This window comes from Anopheles darlingi, chromosome 3 (assembly GCF_943734745.1).
Source record: "Anopheles darlingi chromosome 3, idAnoDarlMG_H_01, whole genome shotgun sequence".
Lineage (NCBI taxonomy): Eukaryota > Metazoa > Arthropoda > Insecta > Diptera > Culicidae > Anopheles > Anopheles darlingi.
Window position 1 is genome coordinate 13,847,452 of NC_064875.1, and position 16,515 is coordinate 13,863,966.

At 47.4% G+C, this 16,515-nt stretch overlaps 3 protein-coding genes across 3 annotated transcripts in view; 1 reads left to right on the forward strand and 2 right to left on the reverse strand.

The window, feature by feature from the left end:
* The first annotated feature begins 1,533 nt into the window (after window positions 1-1,533).
* On the forward strand, window positions 1,534-10,540 carry LOC125953577 (LIRP-like). Its single transcript, XM_049683224.1, has 3 exons — window positions 1,534-2,462; window positions 8,633-8,843; window positions 8,909-10,540. The coding sequence occupies exons 2-3, from the start codon at window positions 8,633-8,635 to the stop codon at window positions 9,118-9,120; spliced, it is 423 nt and encodes a 140-aa protein (XP_049539181.1). The 5' UTR covers window positions 1,534-2,462; the 3' UTR covers window positions 9,121-10,540.
* A 1,451-nt stretch (window positions 10,541-11,991) lies between these two features.
* Window positions 11,992-12,687, reverse strand: LOC125957695 (uncharacterized). Its single transcript, XM_049690557.1, has 2 exons — window positions 12,363-12,687; window positions 11,992-12,288 (listed from the first exon to the last, which is right to left on the reverse strand). The coding sequence occupies exons 1-2, from the start codon at window positions 12,547-12,549 to the stop codon at window positions 12,092-12,094; spliced, it is 384 nt and encodes a 127-aa protein (XP_049546514.1). The 5' UTR covers window positions 12,550-12,687; the 3' UTR covers window positions 11,992-12,091.
* A 1,544-nt stretch (window positions 12,688-14,231) lies between these two features.
* The window catches only part of LOC125957354 (probable insulin-like peptide 2), a 2,328-nt gene continuing 44 nt past the window's right edge, over window positions 14,232-16,515 (reverse strand). The window contains exons 1-3 of the mRNA XM_049690005.1: window positions 16,466-16,515; window positions 14,998-15,242; window positions 14,232-14,934 (exon numbers count right to left, since the gene is read on the reverse strand). The exon at window positions 16,466-16,515 is cut by the window's right edge and continues 44 nt beyond it. Coding sequence (XP_049545962.1) covers window positions 14,624-14,934; window positions 14,998-15,175 — 489 coding nt within the window. The 5' untranslated portion in view covers window positions 15,176-15,242; window positions 16,466-16,515 and the 3' untranslated portion in view covers window positions 14,232-14,623. The remainder of the gene's footprint in view (window positions 14,935-14,997; window positions 15,243-16,465) is intronic.

The following is a 16,515-nucleotide window of genomic DNA, read 5'->3' on the forward strand; positions in this document are numbered from 1 at the left end:
TGGTGTATCTATTAACGTGTGAAATGCACAAAATATTACAAAAATATGGACAAATTTGTATGTTATTTTTTTTCTGTAGCCTCACATAGATTAATTTTTTTCATATGATATTAACGATATCACTGTACCATGTACAAAATTTCAAGTGTTTTAGATTAGAAGAAACGAGGATTAATATACGCCTATCAAAAGCAACAGTGTTGCTTTTCAGGGCGTCGGATAATTATAAGAACAGATACGAACAGGAAATACGACTTTAAACGACCGATTTATACGAACAGGAAAGCCAAATGTGTGCGCCAAAAGACGCAGAATATTTCACCACCAATTTATGTTTTTAATATTTAGGTTTAAAGAAAGTGGACCGTTTAGTGGAAATAAAAAGCTTGAAATCATCGGAATGTTATGGTAAATGATCCCAAAACATGAAATTAACAATCAGTGTTCTAATTGCGATAAAAATGTAAATGTAAAAAACTAGGAAAGGGTCATAGACTAGTCAACTGATGAACAAATATTCGAGATCCTTGATTGCCCTGGCTTGTTATCCCTTAGCAGCCTAATTAATACCTTTCGCCAGATTACGTAGCACTTTCGTCGTGTTCGTAGGATCCATTCGCACAATCCGTGACCGCCCAGGCCACAAAAACCGATTGACGTCAAACCGAAGGCATTATGTTACAAATCCCCGTCAATAAAGGGCAATGGTTTGCTTAAATTTATTTCTTTTCATCAGTGTGTCCTATGCAGCAAGATCATAGATTGAGGTAGAGACCTTTTTTTTGGGTTATTGTGGCCATGGCACTGTGGCAAAAATTGAAAGTTAATCAGCCATTTGGCAGGGCGTCAGCCATTTGATGCGAATTATTGTCATTAGATCGTCATCATAAGCGATCTACCGGGTATTCTTCTGGACGAAACTGCTCATGCCGGTTTCGTTACGATCGTGCGCTCCGCACAAATAGCTGATCGATGATCAACTGGCACTCAGACTCTCTATGAGCATAACGCGTGAGAGCGCTCAGATGATCATTCTACTGTGTGATCCTCGCCAGTGATGAGTGTTCGCGATCGCGAGTGGAAATGATGCTGTACGTGAGAAAGGGAAAGTATAGCCTGTTTCAGTCAGTTTTAATAATGTATGTATTGGAAATGTATAGCTGAAATGGAGGTGAAGTGCAACAAGATGGCAAATTAAGTGACCTTAACTGTTCAATTTTTATTCGATTTTTTATGTCAAGGTAAAAGCTTAAAAAAGCATAAAAGAATATAGAAATATTACACGTTTATTTAATATCGCATCCTAAAGCAAAAACCGACCTATAAAATGAAACCTTCCTTTTCATTTTATTACTCATTTCTTGGCGGAGATATGACCTATACCGGTGTGTTGCCGGATTCGAAGTGAAACAGGCTTGATCTGCCGCTGCTCTGAGCGAACGAGATGGATCTGCTTCTCCAACGGCACTCAAGTGAGTGGTCCTGGGTGGGCATTAAAAAGCGATCCCAGCCGGTGGCGGCCGGATTGTGATGTGCAAACTGTGATGTCGACAAGATAGCAGCCAGCAGCGAAGCCGATCGTCCCATTCCCACACCGAGGGGGGAAAACGCGAACCTAGGAGCCAACGCCGTGCGTACTGCGTGTGTGTCTGTGCGAATCAGTGTTTACGTGGGAAAGCTGTGCTTGCATCGTGCCATTTGTGCCTGCACGACCTCGGTATACCGCCATCACCTTACCCGCGACTCTCAATCCCGGGTCCTGTCGATTAAGGAAAAACAAAAATCCCGTCCCGTCGTGATCGTCGCGTCGTGTACACGGTGCTACACCTAGTGCTAGTGCTCTTCGCTAGTGTGTTGTGTTCAGTGTAGTGTGCTGTAGGAGCCAACAACACCCAGAACCACCAACAAGACCGTGTTGTCGTCCTTCTTCGTACAAGCACTTCGCTTCGTTCCTTTCATCGTACTTCCGTCGTCACTCATTCCGTCAAAGCCTCGCATTCCAGGTTGACTAGCGGCTTAACGCAGATCAAACCAATACGCATCAACTACCAGTGTGTCCAGACCAGTGCAGGAGCATCAACGCAAAAGAACCGTTACAACCGCGAAACGCAAACCGAACACGTTCGCACACAACAGAACATTCGCACATCTACAATGATCAACGGGCGTACCTAGAACTATGCTGCGAGTGTCCTCCGTTAATTTGTCTTGACCAACCAGAAAAAACTCCGAGCCTAGTGTGTGTACGGGTGTGTTTTTTGTGGCAGTAGAAGAATTTGAATGAGTGCTACCGAACGGTGCTGCTGGGTTGATTTTGTCTTCATTTTCAACAAAAACTGCTCGAAAATAGTAAACTCCGGACGAGAAATCATCTCGTCCATTGTCGTCGTCGGCGATCGTTGTTTGTCGTCTGGTGCAGCGCTCATCTCTGTTCATCCCACACCGAACGCACTGCTGCGAAGGTAAGTTTTGTTGGCACTCGATTAGTTTCCAACCCAACTTTACAATATACAATAGTTACAAATCTTTGTTAGGATAAAATTTCATTACAAACAAAAAACCTTGCTCAACTGGATCAAAGTAAGCAGAGCAGTTTGGCAGAGCATGAGGCAGATAAGATGAATCAAAGTAACCTTTACTGGATAATTTGAAATGTTTGGTGGCGCAACAAAGCCCATTTAGGACGATGATTGTAATCATTACTTCTCTTCGAGAATCTCTTCAAGATGCGAATGACTAAACTACACAACGATCTCGTCACATTGGCGCACACTAGCGCCACATTGGCTGCTGTGGCTAAAAAAAAAAGTGAGCAAGAGAGCTAAACAGCCAATCAAGAGACTAACCCACTATAATCGAAACATTTTCATTTCATTAGTAGTTTTTGCTCTAACCACAATAATCACTCGCAACAAATAGTTTCAAAACAAAACCATACACACAACGACCACTGGGACATAAAGATTGAGTTGACTGATGCGGCAAACCACACGCCCGGCGTCCGGTGGTCGTTGCAGCAGATAAAAAAAACACACACTCGAAAAGGTCACGACGGACGCGAGATAAAGAAAGTCCCTTCCCGATTGGGAAGTTTCCAGACGGCCCCGTGGTCCCTGGGCTTTCCAATACAGTTGGATGGGGTATTTTTTTTTTTTGCTTCTTCTTTCTTAATGTTTTGCTCGCTCGCATGCCGTCCGCTCTTCCCGACTCTCTACACGGGCGCGAGAAAGCTGAAAATGAGATGAGAATGAAAAAGGCGAGAATGTCAAATCCCATACATTTGTGACAGCCTACTTGTATCTTTACATTTCCATTTGTATGGGATTTGACATTCTCAACTTTTTCATTCTCATCTCATTTTCAGCTTTCTCGCGCCCGTGTAGAGAGTCGGTTCCATTATCAAACAAGGCGCAAGGCAGCAACAGCAGCGGCCTTCTTAGCCGTCGGTTCTTGCCAGCCTGCGCGCCAGCGTCGGATACGGTTTACGGTTTACGGTTTGGCGGCCAAGCGTATATACGGCACCAACAGCCCACCATCTAAGGTCGGTCCTTGGGTCGTTCAATTTCTAAAAATAGCTCCTCTCCGTTATGCTACGGCGACGGCGGGCGAACGGGTGCCTCTGACAGACGATGCTGCGAGGCCCTTTGCCCGCTCACTCGCTCTACCCACACACACACACACACACACACAGGCTGTCGAATCAGCTGTCGAACAGCTGGTCGCCCTCGGGGACGTTGCCAGCAATTGATATAGTGAGGGTCCCACAATTGGCCGGGCCCGTCATTGTGCCGCTGTCTCGGTTCACGATGAGGGTTTACAGCATCCGAGGCATGTCGGGGTTTATTTGTGTGTTTTTATGCTGCTGTTGCTGCTTGTTCCCTTCCAATTTTCTCGTTCACACGTACCCGCAGGACCCATACCGCCCGGTGTACCTTTCCGGGGCCCGCACATAAACACCCGAAGCCAGACCGAACGATAAGGGGATGCACGATACAGCAGCAGCAGCATAAAAACCGGCGCCATACACACGGCGCGGTAGGGTACGCATTACATGACAATTACTGCAGAGCAGCAAGAAGAAGGACGGACAAGGGCCACGGGTCACGATGAAGCGAACGGGTAACAAGCAGCAGGAGAGAGCGAGAATATCCAGATGAAAACAAAAAAGCAAAAGCTAAACGACAACCGCGACAACGACAACGACGACGACGACAACAACAACCGATATGTAGGTCATAGGAAACGGCAAATGAACGACGGACGAACGAAGGGCCTCGAAAGCCATGGACATGAACGACACATCGGTATCGGCCTGAGTGGAAGCTGCGTTACCGCAACTATAGTACTCGCAGCAATAACAGTGCAGCTTTGTTGGGCGTTGGTGACATCTTTGCCGATCCCCATCTTATGTCACGGATGGCGCTGGCCTCGCCGATGATGAACTTTCCTTTTGGGGCTCCACTTGGCGGCCACACAATAGGAACCAGTAGTGGGCAAGCTACTAGCTGCACACAAATACAGGCACACCAGGGACAGACAAGGAGATGGCGAAAGTCACCATTAAACGAGCGCACGAATTGACTTATGATGGCGGCATCCAGTCGGAATCAATGATGATGTTCACGCGCGTACCGAGTGATCGCCGCCGACGTCGTCGTCATGTTGTCGAGTCGAGATTGTCGACAGCGAGTGTGCGTGCGAGAGAGAGGACCTTGATTGACCATCGCGGTAGCATAAATATGCTGGAGCGCCCCACTGTGCCTTGTCATATGCTGTGATTTACCTTCACAAATAATCATCCGCGTTTGTTTACGCTGCACTCGATGATTGCACCAACACCACCACCACCAGCCCAGCAGCAGTAGCAGCAGCATCACCACTGGCTGGATGGAATGCAATCTCCGCGTTTCCCTCTTTCGGACCTTCGCAGGTGCTTCGGTGTCTCGTCTCGTTAAGCAGGGCTTTTGCTTTCGCACAATGATTGCCCAGCTCATTACGCGGCTGGTCGTCCGGCGACATGTTTTTTTTTCTTGCGTCAGGCTCCCAGCGAGGAAAGTAACCGCAGCATGTGAAACGATGGCGCGACATGAACGTGCGCGCACGCTCGCGTGCATGTCTCCGCAATGAGGGGAAGTGTACTGTAATGAAATTATAGTTCAAGGATCACGCGGAAAACTAGCGAATGTTGGTCAACACGCAAACCAAACGCTTGCAGATTTGCGTTTGTGCTATTCGAAGAAATGTTGCCATAAGTGATGTCTCTGCAATGGAACCGCAGTTTGATTTCAGATTTGATCCAAGTAAGCAGTGAGTTGGAACGCTGTCTATAGTTGGTGCTTGACTGACATACCAAACGTCAGTCATTTATATACCGGGTTCTATTTCTTCTGAGGTATTGCTTCTGAGGAATTCTCCTCTCAGAGCACCGATAAAATGGCATTAGAACTAAATCAGTGGATGATCAGGATACTCCTTTCGCTGCTCTCCTTGCATAATACTTGTACACTTGGTAGAGTTTTTTTGCTCCCATTCTATTCCGCTTCTTGTTGTACTTTGACCGCCCGACATCATTGCACGCGATGTCATTAGTGTCAATCCTCAATTGACGACCATTTTATCGACTTGGCCCTCCTTCAACGATATGCGCTCTCAACTCTCGTTTGTTGTACTTACCGGGATTGCTCTTCTATCCGAGATTCTTATCCTGAACATGTACAATCCACAACTTACTGCTTGGACTACGCAAGAGAAATTCTGGGCATAGTATTGGAGTACGATTCTGGAAATATTTGAATCGCTCTACACTGAACGGACTAACTCAAGCAAAACTAGCTCTGCATCCATATAAGGCTCAAATGGATAAACTACACCACTACACCAGCCGTTGTTTTGGACTATTGCTGCAGATTGAGACAGTCGGATCCCGCTGCCACGAATGGTGGAGTGGTTAGTGTGGTTTGAAAATTTAATGAAATCATTTATTTTCATTTGTCCGTCACCCGAGCGGAGAGATCCCCTTAGACAGAGCGAGAGAAAGACCCCTAGGATTGTGGCCCCTAGAGCGGGGGCTTCCCGCATGACTCGGTTGGGCTGGGTGCGCTACCATTTGGGACATTAATCTAAGTTGAGTCTATCAAAAACCGCCACGCCACGCCACGCCATGGCGCGCACAGACCAGAGTAGAACCTGGTGTCTACCAGCACCACTGTGACTCCTCCAAGCCAGCGTGGCCTGCATTTATCCTAGCGTATCTATTTCGAGCATCGGCCATGCTATCACGCACCGACGCCCACCATCGGCAATGGTCAATTTAGTGCCGGCCGGAGTGCCGCACTCCGCTCCGCACTCCAGCGCCCAGAGCGTCGTCAGTTCGTCAGTCTGGTCCGTTGATCTTCACCTCGCGCAAAACGGGATCTTATCGGGTGCAGGCGAACTGGCGAACAGCACGCGGCCAGACCAATCAGATCAGCTTTGCCAGGCGAGCGCCGGCTTTCGGGAATGTTTCTGCCACTTGCAATCATGATCCCGGGGCTGGACCCCGGAGCCCCGGGTGGACTCTGGACCTCTGGACTCGCTCACCTCAATCCATCTCATTTCTCCACATCATGCTCCATTTTTTTGTTGTTTTGCGCCCAGAAGCGGTACATGTGCGCCAGATTGACAACCAGCGGTAGACGGATTGCACTGAGCGACCGGTTCACGGAAGCACCAGCAGCAGCGGCATCAGCACCTCGATCGTTTGCTCTCAATTGGCGGACCCAAACCGACCACCACCACCACCACCACCACCGCCGTCTCCGCACCACCTACGGTCCACCGGTACCACGCGGTAGAACACAATTTATTCATTTTTATTCATTGGCCATTGGCGAAAGCAGTGGCCGACAGTGGCCGGCCCGTGGTTTGCCCGTGTTTGGCCCACGGTTTGCGATGTCATAATGTGATGCGATAGGCGAGATCGTACACGCTCTAGCACGCCGCGATGGCGCGATCTCATCGCGATCTCGCGGGGTGCGCGAAAATGTATTCAAACCATCATTAGTGGCCTCTTTTGATTTCATTATGGAGCGTGGTTGGGAGCCGGTGGATGGCACTTATGTTGCCAACCGTGTGCCCACCACTTGCTGCAAGCATACAGGTTGTTGTGGATTGATTTATGAGAGCCGTATTGGAGGAGATCCCGGAGCTGCTCGCCTTGCCCGTTTCTCGGTTTCCTTTTCTGCCAGTCTCTCTCTCTCTTTCTCTCTGTGTCGCAAGTTCAACGAACCTAGCCCGGTGGTGACCTATGCTGCCGTAGCCATTAGTTTGGCCAGATTCTTCCAGAAACCATCTGCGCCAATTTGGTTCATTCGCGTTTCGGCTCGATTCCCACAGGTCGCGCGGGTCACGGTCGTCTTTTTGAGGTTATGGTTTCCGTTTCATTCGTTACTGTGATGAGTTTCTGCTTTCTGCAGAGAAAATGAATGCAAATGTCGCAGCTGCTGCTCGAAATTTCGCAATGGAATTGATTGAAAATGGTGGCCATCCAGTTTGCTTTCCAAAAATGGCTTCCAAAAGATGCAATCTCTAGGCCAAGTGTTTGAAGTTTTGGAGTTTCCTTTAATCTTATTAAGATACTTGGATGGAAACTATTTCCAGCTGGAACTAGAGTGACTCCCATCGTGAACCGCAATCTCTAAACCAGGATCCACCATTTTGTTCGTAACGATGCACACCGTTTGCTACATTATCACTGGGTTTTTCACCATCAAAACAAATGCAAGCTTCAGCTGGCCAAACCATGATCTCATCAGCAATCGCCATTTGATGCGAGGGGCCGCACCAATGCATCATTATCTCCCTCTTGGCGACCCCGAATGCACGCGCCGCAGCGTGCAATGAGAGGAGTTGGCGGTGCTCCATCGATGACCATGTGGCCACATGTCTTCTTGTGAGAAAGAGCGCGCGCTCGCGTGTGTGTGTGTGTGTGTGTAATGGCCTCGTCCCTTTTCTATGTTACCGGACCGTGCTCCGGCCGAAGCTCATGCTATTTCACACAACAACAACAACAAAAAAAACAACCACCCATCCGGCGGACCGTGGGAGCCATTCCGAAACCATCACCACCTCGCCAAGGACTCTCTCTCTCGCCCGGCCATCATTGGCCTTCAACCGATGGCGCGGGGGGGGGGGGAGGACGTCGACGTTCGGGACGACGATTATTTCTTTCAATGAACCTCAATTAATCGGCCGACTCGCTGGCTGGCTCCGGGAACCCACCCCGCATCGCAGGCGAGGTAACGAGGTTCGCTTGATAGCCAACGATGCTGGCCTGGGTGATGACCGGGCGAGATGGGGCGTGCGCCATCACGCAGTTGGACAAGGCCGGCATACAAAATCTGTGACTCCTCTCCTGCAACACGATCTGTGCGATGGTGGAACAACTGATCTACTATCGATGTGATTAGAATGTTGTGTTTTTTTGCTCATTGATTTTAAGCAATATTTAATATTTTTTTGTTTTCTTTTCTTCTTCTTCTTCTTCTTCTTCTTCTTCTTCTTCTTCTTCTTCTTCTTCTTCTTCTTCTTCTTCTTCTTCTTCTTCTTCTTCTTCTTCTTCTTCTTCTTCTTCTTCTTCTTCTCCTTCTTCCAGATGCGATCCATTTTCGTCGGGCTGAACGCGATCCTGCTCGTGGCCGTCGTAGTGTTGCTGCTGCTCGACCAAAGCCACGCCACGTCGACACCGAAAGGTGACGCGCTGATCAGCCAACTCACACGCTCGCGCTACTGTGGCCGCCGGTTAACCGAAACGCTGGCCTTCCTCTGCCAGGGCCGGTATCCCATGCTGACGCACTATCGTACGGGTAAGTGCCGCTAACGCTGCCCTTTCGCCGGGGACATCAACTATTCATCATTCCGTCTTCCGCAGGATCGCACGCCGACTACTACCACGATCAGCAGCAACAGCAGGACCAGCAGGTGAAGGTCGAGGTGGCAACACTGCCGGACAGTTTGCCACACGGCTTCCCGTACCCGGGAACCGGAGGGCACCGTCGTAACCGTCGCAGTTCCGGCGGCATCTACGACGAGTGTTGCAAGAAGAGCTGCTCGTACGTCGAGCTGCGCGCCTACTGTGATTAAGCCCCGGGATCTAGAAGCAAGGATCAGGACCGCGATGACCGCGATGACCGCGAGCCCGCGATGTCGATTCGGGGCAGGCGGCACTTTCCGGCGAGGCGAGCGCGAAAATGGACAGAAACTTGCGCTGGCCAGCAAACACAAAGAGCCAGCACTCCGGCTTCCAGGACCGAAGTCGTATCGTTCTCTTCTTCAGCGTCTGCCGCCCGCTTCACCAGTCCATTGCTTGCGTATTATTATCCTTTTAGCGTTCTTTATTATCCACGGTAGTTCCCGTTATAATATGTACAAGTACTATACTACTCCTTAGTTTCCTTTCGTGTCTTTGTCCCTCTCCCCCGGGAAAGGGGTTTTGTTCATGCAGTTAGCGTTCCGTTCAAGGTTCCGGACACAACAAGTTCGCCCTGGCGTGATTGGGTGACCGCTTGGGCATCTCAAGCGTCCCCAAAACAAAAACCGGAAGATTTTCTGCCGGCGTTTTCGGATAATCAACTAACTTTTCATCTACATTTTGCCACCTCTACAGCTCTTAGGGGGGGTGCTCTCAATTAGGTTCCCGACTGCAACGAACGAACGAAAAAAAAAACACCACATACATAGCGCCCTCCTAACTATAATATAGCATTTCTGTGGTACGAACGTCAGCGGAGGTGAAGCGGCCAAACCAGCCAAACACAGCCAAGTGGAAGTGGTCGCGGTCGGCTGGATGTGTGGCTCCGCGAGCGTCTCGAAAGAATCTAGCCTGTAACGTGCGTGTCAAAGGGGGCGAGGACATGAACTACTGATGTAACTTACTAGTAAGCAAATCCGTGCTGTGGGCCGCGACCGGAGACTTCTCGCCTTCTGCGCCGAGTCGCGTCCCCCTCTATTGACCGGGGGGGGCCTCTTGCGTCTCTTGCAATGCTCTCCTCCGATATGCTTATTTATTGCGATGATTTGCGCAAACCATGCCATCGCGCGCTCCTTACTTGATACTTGATGATTTTTGATGATGCCATAGGGAAGAGATACAAAGAAAGAGCCGATGACGTTGATTCCAGGTCTAAAGCAGGAGCAGCGACGTTTAAATCGATGAAAAAGAAAAAGAAAACAGGGGTGGAGGATAGACAGCCATTGATACAGCCATACAGCAACAGGGCGCAATCCCGGACAAGCTGGAATATGATGTAGAAGAGGAAAGACAGAAAAAGGGTTGCAACAAGTTCAGGACAGGAACAGCCGCGGAAAACGCAGAACGATATGCCACCACCTACCCCTCTCTTCCATCCCCTCCCCACAACTGAATGTGATCGCATTTGCCTTCGGGCCTTCTTCGTGTGCCACTAGTGTAAGCCACATAGAAGTAAATTTAATTAAAGTGACTTTCAATCAATCATACAACAGTCAAACGACGGGCTCTGGTGTACCATTTCATTCGTTCCGAAACCGACGCACCGCACCGGCACCGACACTGACGACTCACTGGGGATCAGATCGAAGAGTTCAATTGGTTGCAACTGGTGAGACGTTAACTACGGGAGGAGAGGTACATGCTCGAGTGTAGAGACAGCGGCCACGCTGTCGCCAAAGTCAATTAAGCTGTTCCATCGCGCACCATCACCCTCGCGAGATCCAGATAAAACTGGACAGTCGGTACCCGTGTCTGTCGATTTCGATGCGGTGCACGTTTGATTCCGATGCGAATGAGCAAGAATTTTCATCATCTACGCGGTGAGGTAAAGGTAAAGGGGGCCGGCAGATATTTGGTTGGTTTATAAATACAGTTATATGTTCATTGTTTTCGAGTTTTCCTTTTCTGTTGTTATACTTGTTTATGGGTATGCTGTCGAAACACTGTTTCATTAAATGCATTACTTTCTTGAGCTTTTCGTAGAAGTCAATTTTAACCTTGTATCCATACTCTACTTATTACTTTAGTATAATTTTTCATCATCAATAAAGTGATACTTTATCGATTGGATTTTGGTTCTTTTCATCACTCAAGTTTTAAACAATTCTTGATGTGGAATTGTTCTAATTATTACTTGAATGGAATTGTTCTAATTATTAATAACCTTCCATTTTGTTGGACTTTCCTCTTCTCAAACTGCAAAAAATGGTCTCCATGTTAGGGATTGTAACAGTTTTCCAATAATTAGTTCTCAAAAACTCATGAACAGACTTTTCGATCTCATTAAAATCTAGCTGACGTCGCAATCAAACGATGACGGTACTCTTGTCTTATCGTCGGAACACAAATCTCACCCAACTAATCATCTAAACTCAGCTAGAAACTGCATCTAGCCAAGCGATCCAAATATATGCCCGGAGGAACTTCCCAACAGCATCCTTGCCGGTCGCAAGGAAAAGTTGTGCAGCTCACCTGTGCAGCAGTATCAATCGGTTTTATTACACAGCGAACAGGCGGAACGAGATGACGAGAAGCATTCGGGAATGAAGCCCGTGGCCGGCTAGATACTCGTGTACGACCTACAAACAGTTTCTATCAATTTTGTCACAAAAACCTACTCCAGAATTTGGCAAAGTTTGATAATTAGCACGATACGGGTACGGCTTTGATGGTAGCAGTGTACGGCAAAGTTTCAGCTGGATGCCCATAACCGATAGGGCCCTGTTCGGAAATGGTGGTTTTGATATCATGTCATCATGGATAAGATGGACGCCGTAGGCCATCTGCTCATATGATGACCCGTTTTTGGATCCCTGCCGTACATCAATTATAACTCCTCTGCAGTGAACATGTAGGATAACGTACCAGAACAAGTTTACTAGCAACAACTCATATCATCATCCCTGAAGGTGTGTTCTATGTTGCTTCATGAGCTCGTAGGCAAGTAGAACCTCAGTGGGCCAATGAAACATTTCGTTCGCGGTTCTGTTCTGCAAAGCTACAAATATATTTTCATTCTAATAGTAGTACACACAACTAATTTCGTACATGTGGCCTTTTTGGGTCACAATCCACTCCATCGGCCTAACCGTAGTATTCAGCAGTATTCAACGCTTTAGCAACGTCTGGTGATACCACCTTGCAGTAGGACATTAGCTCGGGCATTGTACATCCTAATCTACAGCACGGATGTGCATCTTGGAACACCCGACGGAAGCGTGCCGGTATCGGGAACGAGAGTCCCGTTCCGCTGTGATCGAACGCGTCCTGGAAGAAGGAAGCTACGAGAACGGCGGGAATTCGTTTAGGAACCGTTTCGAAGAGAGCGGCCGGGAAGAACGGCACCATCACTCACCTGCTTTCTTGTTTACATCGTGCATCGAAGGGTATTCATCACATATGAAGCTCATCGCATCGGTGAACGCCTTACCGCAGTACTTCGGTGACGCCGACACCCGCTCGACGGTTCCCAACATCAGCAACAGGCACAGAGGAACCGCCATCATGTTGCATCGTCGGGTTGTGTCCATCTGCTGCATCATTTTTTCCGAAAGCCACTTGGCACTGTGCACTATCTAAGATTCGAGCACGCTGCAAAGAACAAACCTATATCCTTTTACCCAAACGACTGCTCAAACCATAGACTATCTGCAGCACTTGTAGTACACCTTGCACGGAATCCACGAAACAATAGAATGAATGAACACCTGGAGACACTGGTTGCTTTTATACCTCCACATCCGTGCGTAGTGCTTGGCGGTAATTTATTCCCGGGTTAGTCTGGATCCTCCTGGAAGCCGCTGCCAAGGATACTTTGGTTTTGACACGCCACGATCACTTCCGTCTGGTGGTGCATCATTGCGCCATTTAGTATGCCAGACTTGCTTGCATCTTGTCGTGCCAGCAAGGCGACCAATCGTCGGCCTACAACGGTGACGGTGTCAGTAGCTATTAGTGCATTTGCCCAAATGCAAAAGCTTTTCGCGTCATCCGTGCGAATCAAATGGCGCAGCAGACTCATAAGCCCACTCGATGTATAGCAGTGCGTTTTCCTAGTAAAAGTAGGTAAGGAAGGCTCCATAAAATGCATTTTTAAAATGTCAACAATGTCTGTGTTCTATTGCAATGTTCATCTATTCTATTCAATATATTGTATAATTAAACAGTTTGAGGCATGTAGCCATGTTTGAGGCATTCAATTTTACTGTTACATTTTAAAACTAACAAAAGAACTTGTTATGTATGCAGTTTTCGTGTAGAACTTTACAGAACATATTATGTTCTCAAATCGCATCAGCTGTTACAGGTCCTAAATAAATCCTATTATAGGAATAAAAAGTAATCCCTTCTTTCAGGGTTGGTAAAGGTTTTAGGGGATATTTAAATATTTGCTAAAACGCATATACCACTAACAGCAATGGGTTCAACTGAGTCATTACACCAGCATGTGCTGAATATGTTAATAAAGTTCTTTATATTTCAATACAAGATCGATAAATCGTTTGCATCGTGGATGAATCGTAGCAGCATTTTCAGCTGCTTCTTTTAACATGGCATCCAATAATGCGAAGCTTATCATATTTCGAATTTAATACTTACGCATCTAAACACATTGCAAACTAGTACCAGTTTAAATTAAGATAAGTGTTAAGCTGCACAAGTGCTAGAATATAATATAATTTACTTTCAATATGATAGCTTTTAGTGTGTTTTTGTTTCGTTAATAATTTTGTTTCGTTGTTAATACACAATAATGGTTCACGAAAGTATATCACCACCATGGTACCTCACTTTTCCTATTGTTGTAGAAGAGAAATGTCCATCATGATTATTATTTGTCCATCATGATTATTATTTACGCGTAAATTTACAAATTAATGCCAAAACGTTTACGCTTCGATATGTTTACATGGCCGCGTTAAGGAAATTAAGATCGTTTTGTGGAAAGAAAGAATTGAACACACTAACAATGATCACTCACTATCGATGTAAACCACAAAAATAACATATTGCGTGCCCTCCCGTTTGCAAACAGCTTTTACGCTAGGTTTCACGCTCCACGGACCTATAATCGTTTGACAGCATGTAAACGGCAAGCGTAAACGTTTTGGCATTAAATTTTACGTTTACGCTAGAGTTTACGTTCCGTGTAGCAGGGCCCCTTTGATTCCATAAAGACTCCCGATAACGATTGCGATAAGGTTGCCTTTTTGCAAATGCCAGTATATTGATATCTTTATTTCATGATCCATTCCATTTCCTTATAATCCATCGAACAACGCTGTCACACAATTAAAAAGCAGTGCTCCTATGAGTTGAGAGCTAAATATAGCGAAGCTGCCTGCCTCAACCGCGTTTAGAAACGAACATTGTAGTGCAGTTAATACAATTTAAAAGTCCGATAATGTCGGTGGCTTGATAGAACCGGGGGGGTATGTTTTGTACGTTTTATACACATTTGTACGAACGAAAGCTTTGGACGCTAGCAACTGGAGCATCAGCTCCATCTCTGCATCCTTTCAAGATCCAATATAAAATATACCGATGCTTGGGTCCAAAGCACAATTCCAGCAGCATCGTGCAGCAACCCAGCCTTCGGATCAGGATACGGGGCGCTTAAGCGCTGGGTGTCTTGCAGTACTGCAGTAGCTGGCTCATGCCGCACGGCCGCAAACAACACTCTTCGACGATACCACCGCGACCCTTGCGGAACCGTGCCGGTATCAGTTCGTTGTGCGCCGTTCCATGGCGATACATGTAGTTCGACGGGTACATCATGTTCATCCACATCGGCACCGAGCGCTGATCTTGGTCCGTTGATCCACCAACCGTCTGCAGCTGCTGATCGAGTATCATCTGTTGCTGCGTCGATTCGTCAGCGTTCATCCACTCGTCACTGCCCATACCATCCCCTTTGAAGGCGTCCACTGTGAATAGTGCAACGGCAATTGTCATGCCAATCTGTACTGCTTGCATGCTGTACTACTTACGACTTTTTTTGTTGGTCGAATGCAGATCCGGGAATTCATCGCACAGGAACGAGAGTACTTTCACCAGTTCGGCCCCACAGTACCGTTTGTTGGCCGACACTATCGTCACCGTCCAGAGTATCAGGAGCATCTGCAGAACAACGATGCTGCTACTTCCGACACCTTTGGATCCGGACATCTCGATCGGGACTTGTTCGATGACGGCAATCGCAGAGCCAAGAAGGATGGTTGTCTCCGTGGGATTCCTACAACAAAAAAATGGAATACAGACAGAACGGCTTTTGAGTGTAACGTTAAGTGAAGATTCAAGGCATATTCTATTCCCAAAGAGGTCACATAACGACTATATTCTTTGCAGTGAAGCACAAATGGCGTCTTCCTTTTCCAGAGAATATTTATTCCATCAGTGGGTTCAGGGACGATACAGCTTCTCGGGTACGCTCTAGTGTAAATGCGGTTCAAAGGCAGCAGCAAGCACGGTCGTAGCAGCAATAGTGTAATATTTCTGGTTTCTTATGAACGTTATGACCCGGGCGTTCTAGTCGGCGCAATAGGAGCGGAGCGTGGCCAGGGTGCAACTCTGAATGCAACATTCCTTCACCACCTGGCGGCGCACTCGATGTATTCTGCCCGATTGCAGATGTCGGATGGACATCAGCGCCCGAGAGGCTACGTCCGCTGAGCGGGCTTGCAGTTCGTTCAGCTCTTCGATATCTTGCCGAACCTCATCCAGCCCCACATCACGGTTGACGTCTGGAAAGGAAGCCACACCACGGATGTTTTCTGGCAGACGAGAACGATGGTAAACGGTAAAGGACATTTGCTAGCTGGCGGACCGAAGCCGCAACCGGCGCTTGGCGTACCCGATTTCTTGCGCATTCCGTTGTACGAATTGCATACTTTGGCGAGTGTTTCGCTAAGGATTCTGCCACAGTAATGTCCCCTGCGCTGTGAGCCATCATCGCTATACGATCCATAGGCACACGGTACCAATAACGCGAGCAACATCAACATGACCGAGAGTCGGCAGTGACCGTTTCGATGCATTCCTGTATCTTGCATCTGCAAAGAAACGTTCAATTCGCTCAATCTTAGCGCACAAAACCCGGGCAAACCAGCAAGTGGCAAACGAACTGCAGCGTGTACTGTCGAGCACTAGATTCACTCACGCTACATTGGATTTGTTCTAATATTTGAGTATTCCATTCTTGTGATCAAAGTCGTGTGGATTTGACTCTTAAAAAGGTGTTTGATTCTTTAAAAAATGTTATGTTCCATTTTCGGGATGCACTAGCTAACACTGAATTACACTCAAAAGGGGGTATTAAAAGATGCCTTCAACCAGTTCCTCCCATAATCTCTAGCGATTTAGTAATTGCACCAATGTTATTGTTGGTTTAGGGACCACATTTTCTAAATAAAGCAGAAACTGATTCACTTGAATCCTTTCGAATAAAATCAGACTTACCTCGTTGGTTGCTGGTGGTTGATGGAACCGTTCTTCGTGTCGCTCGCTTT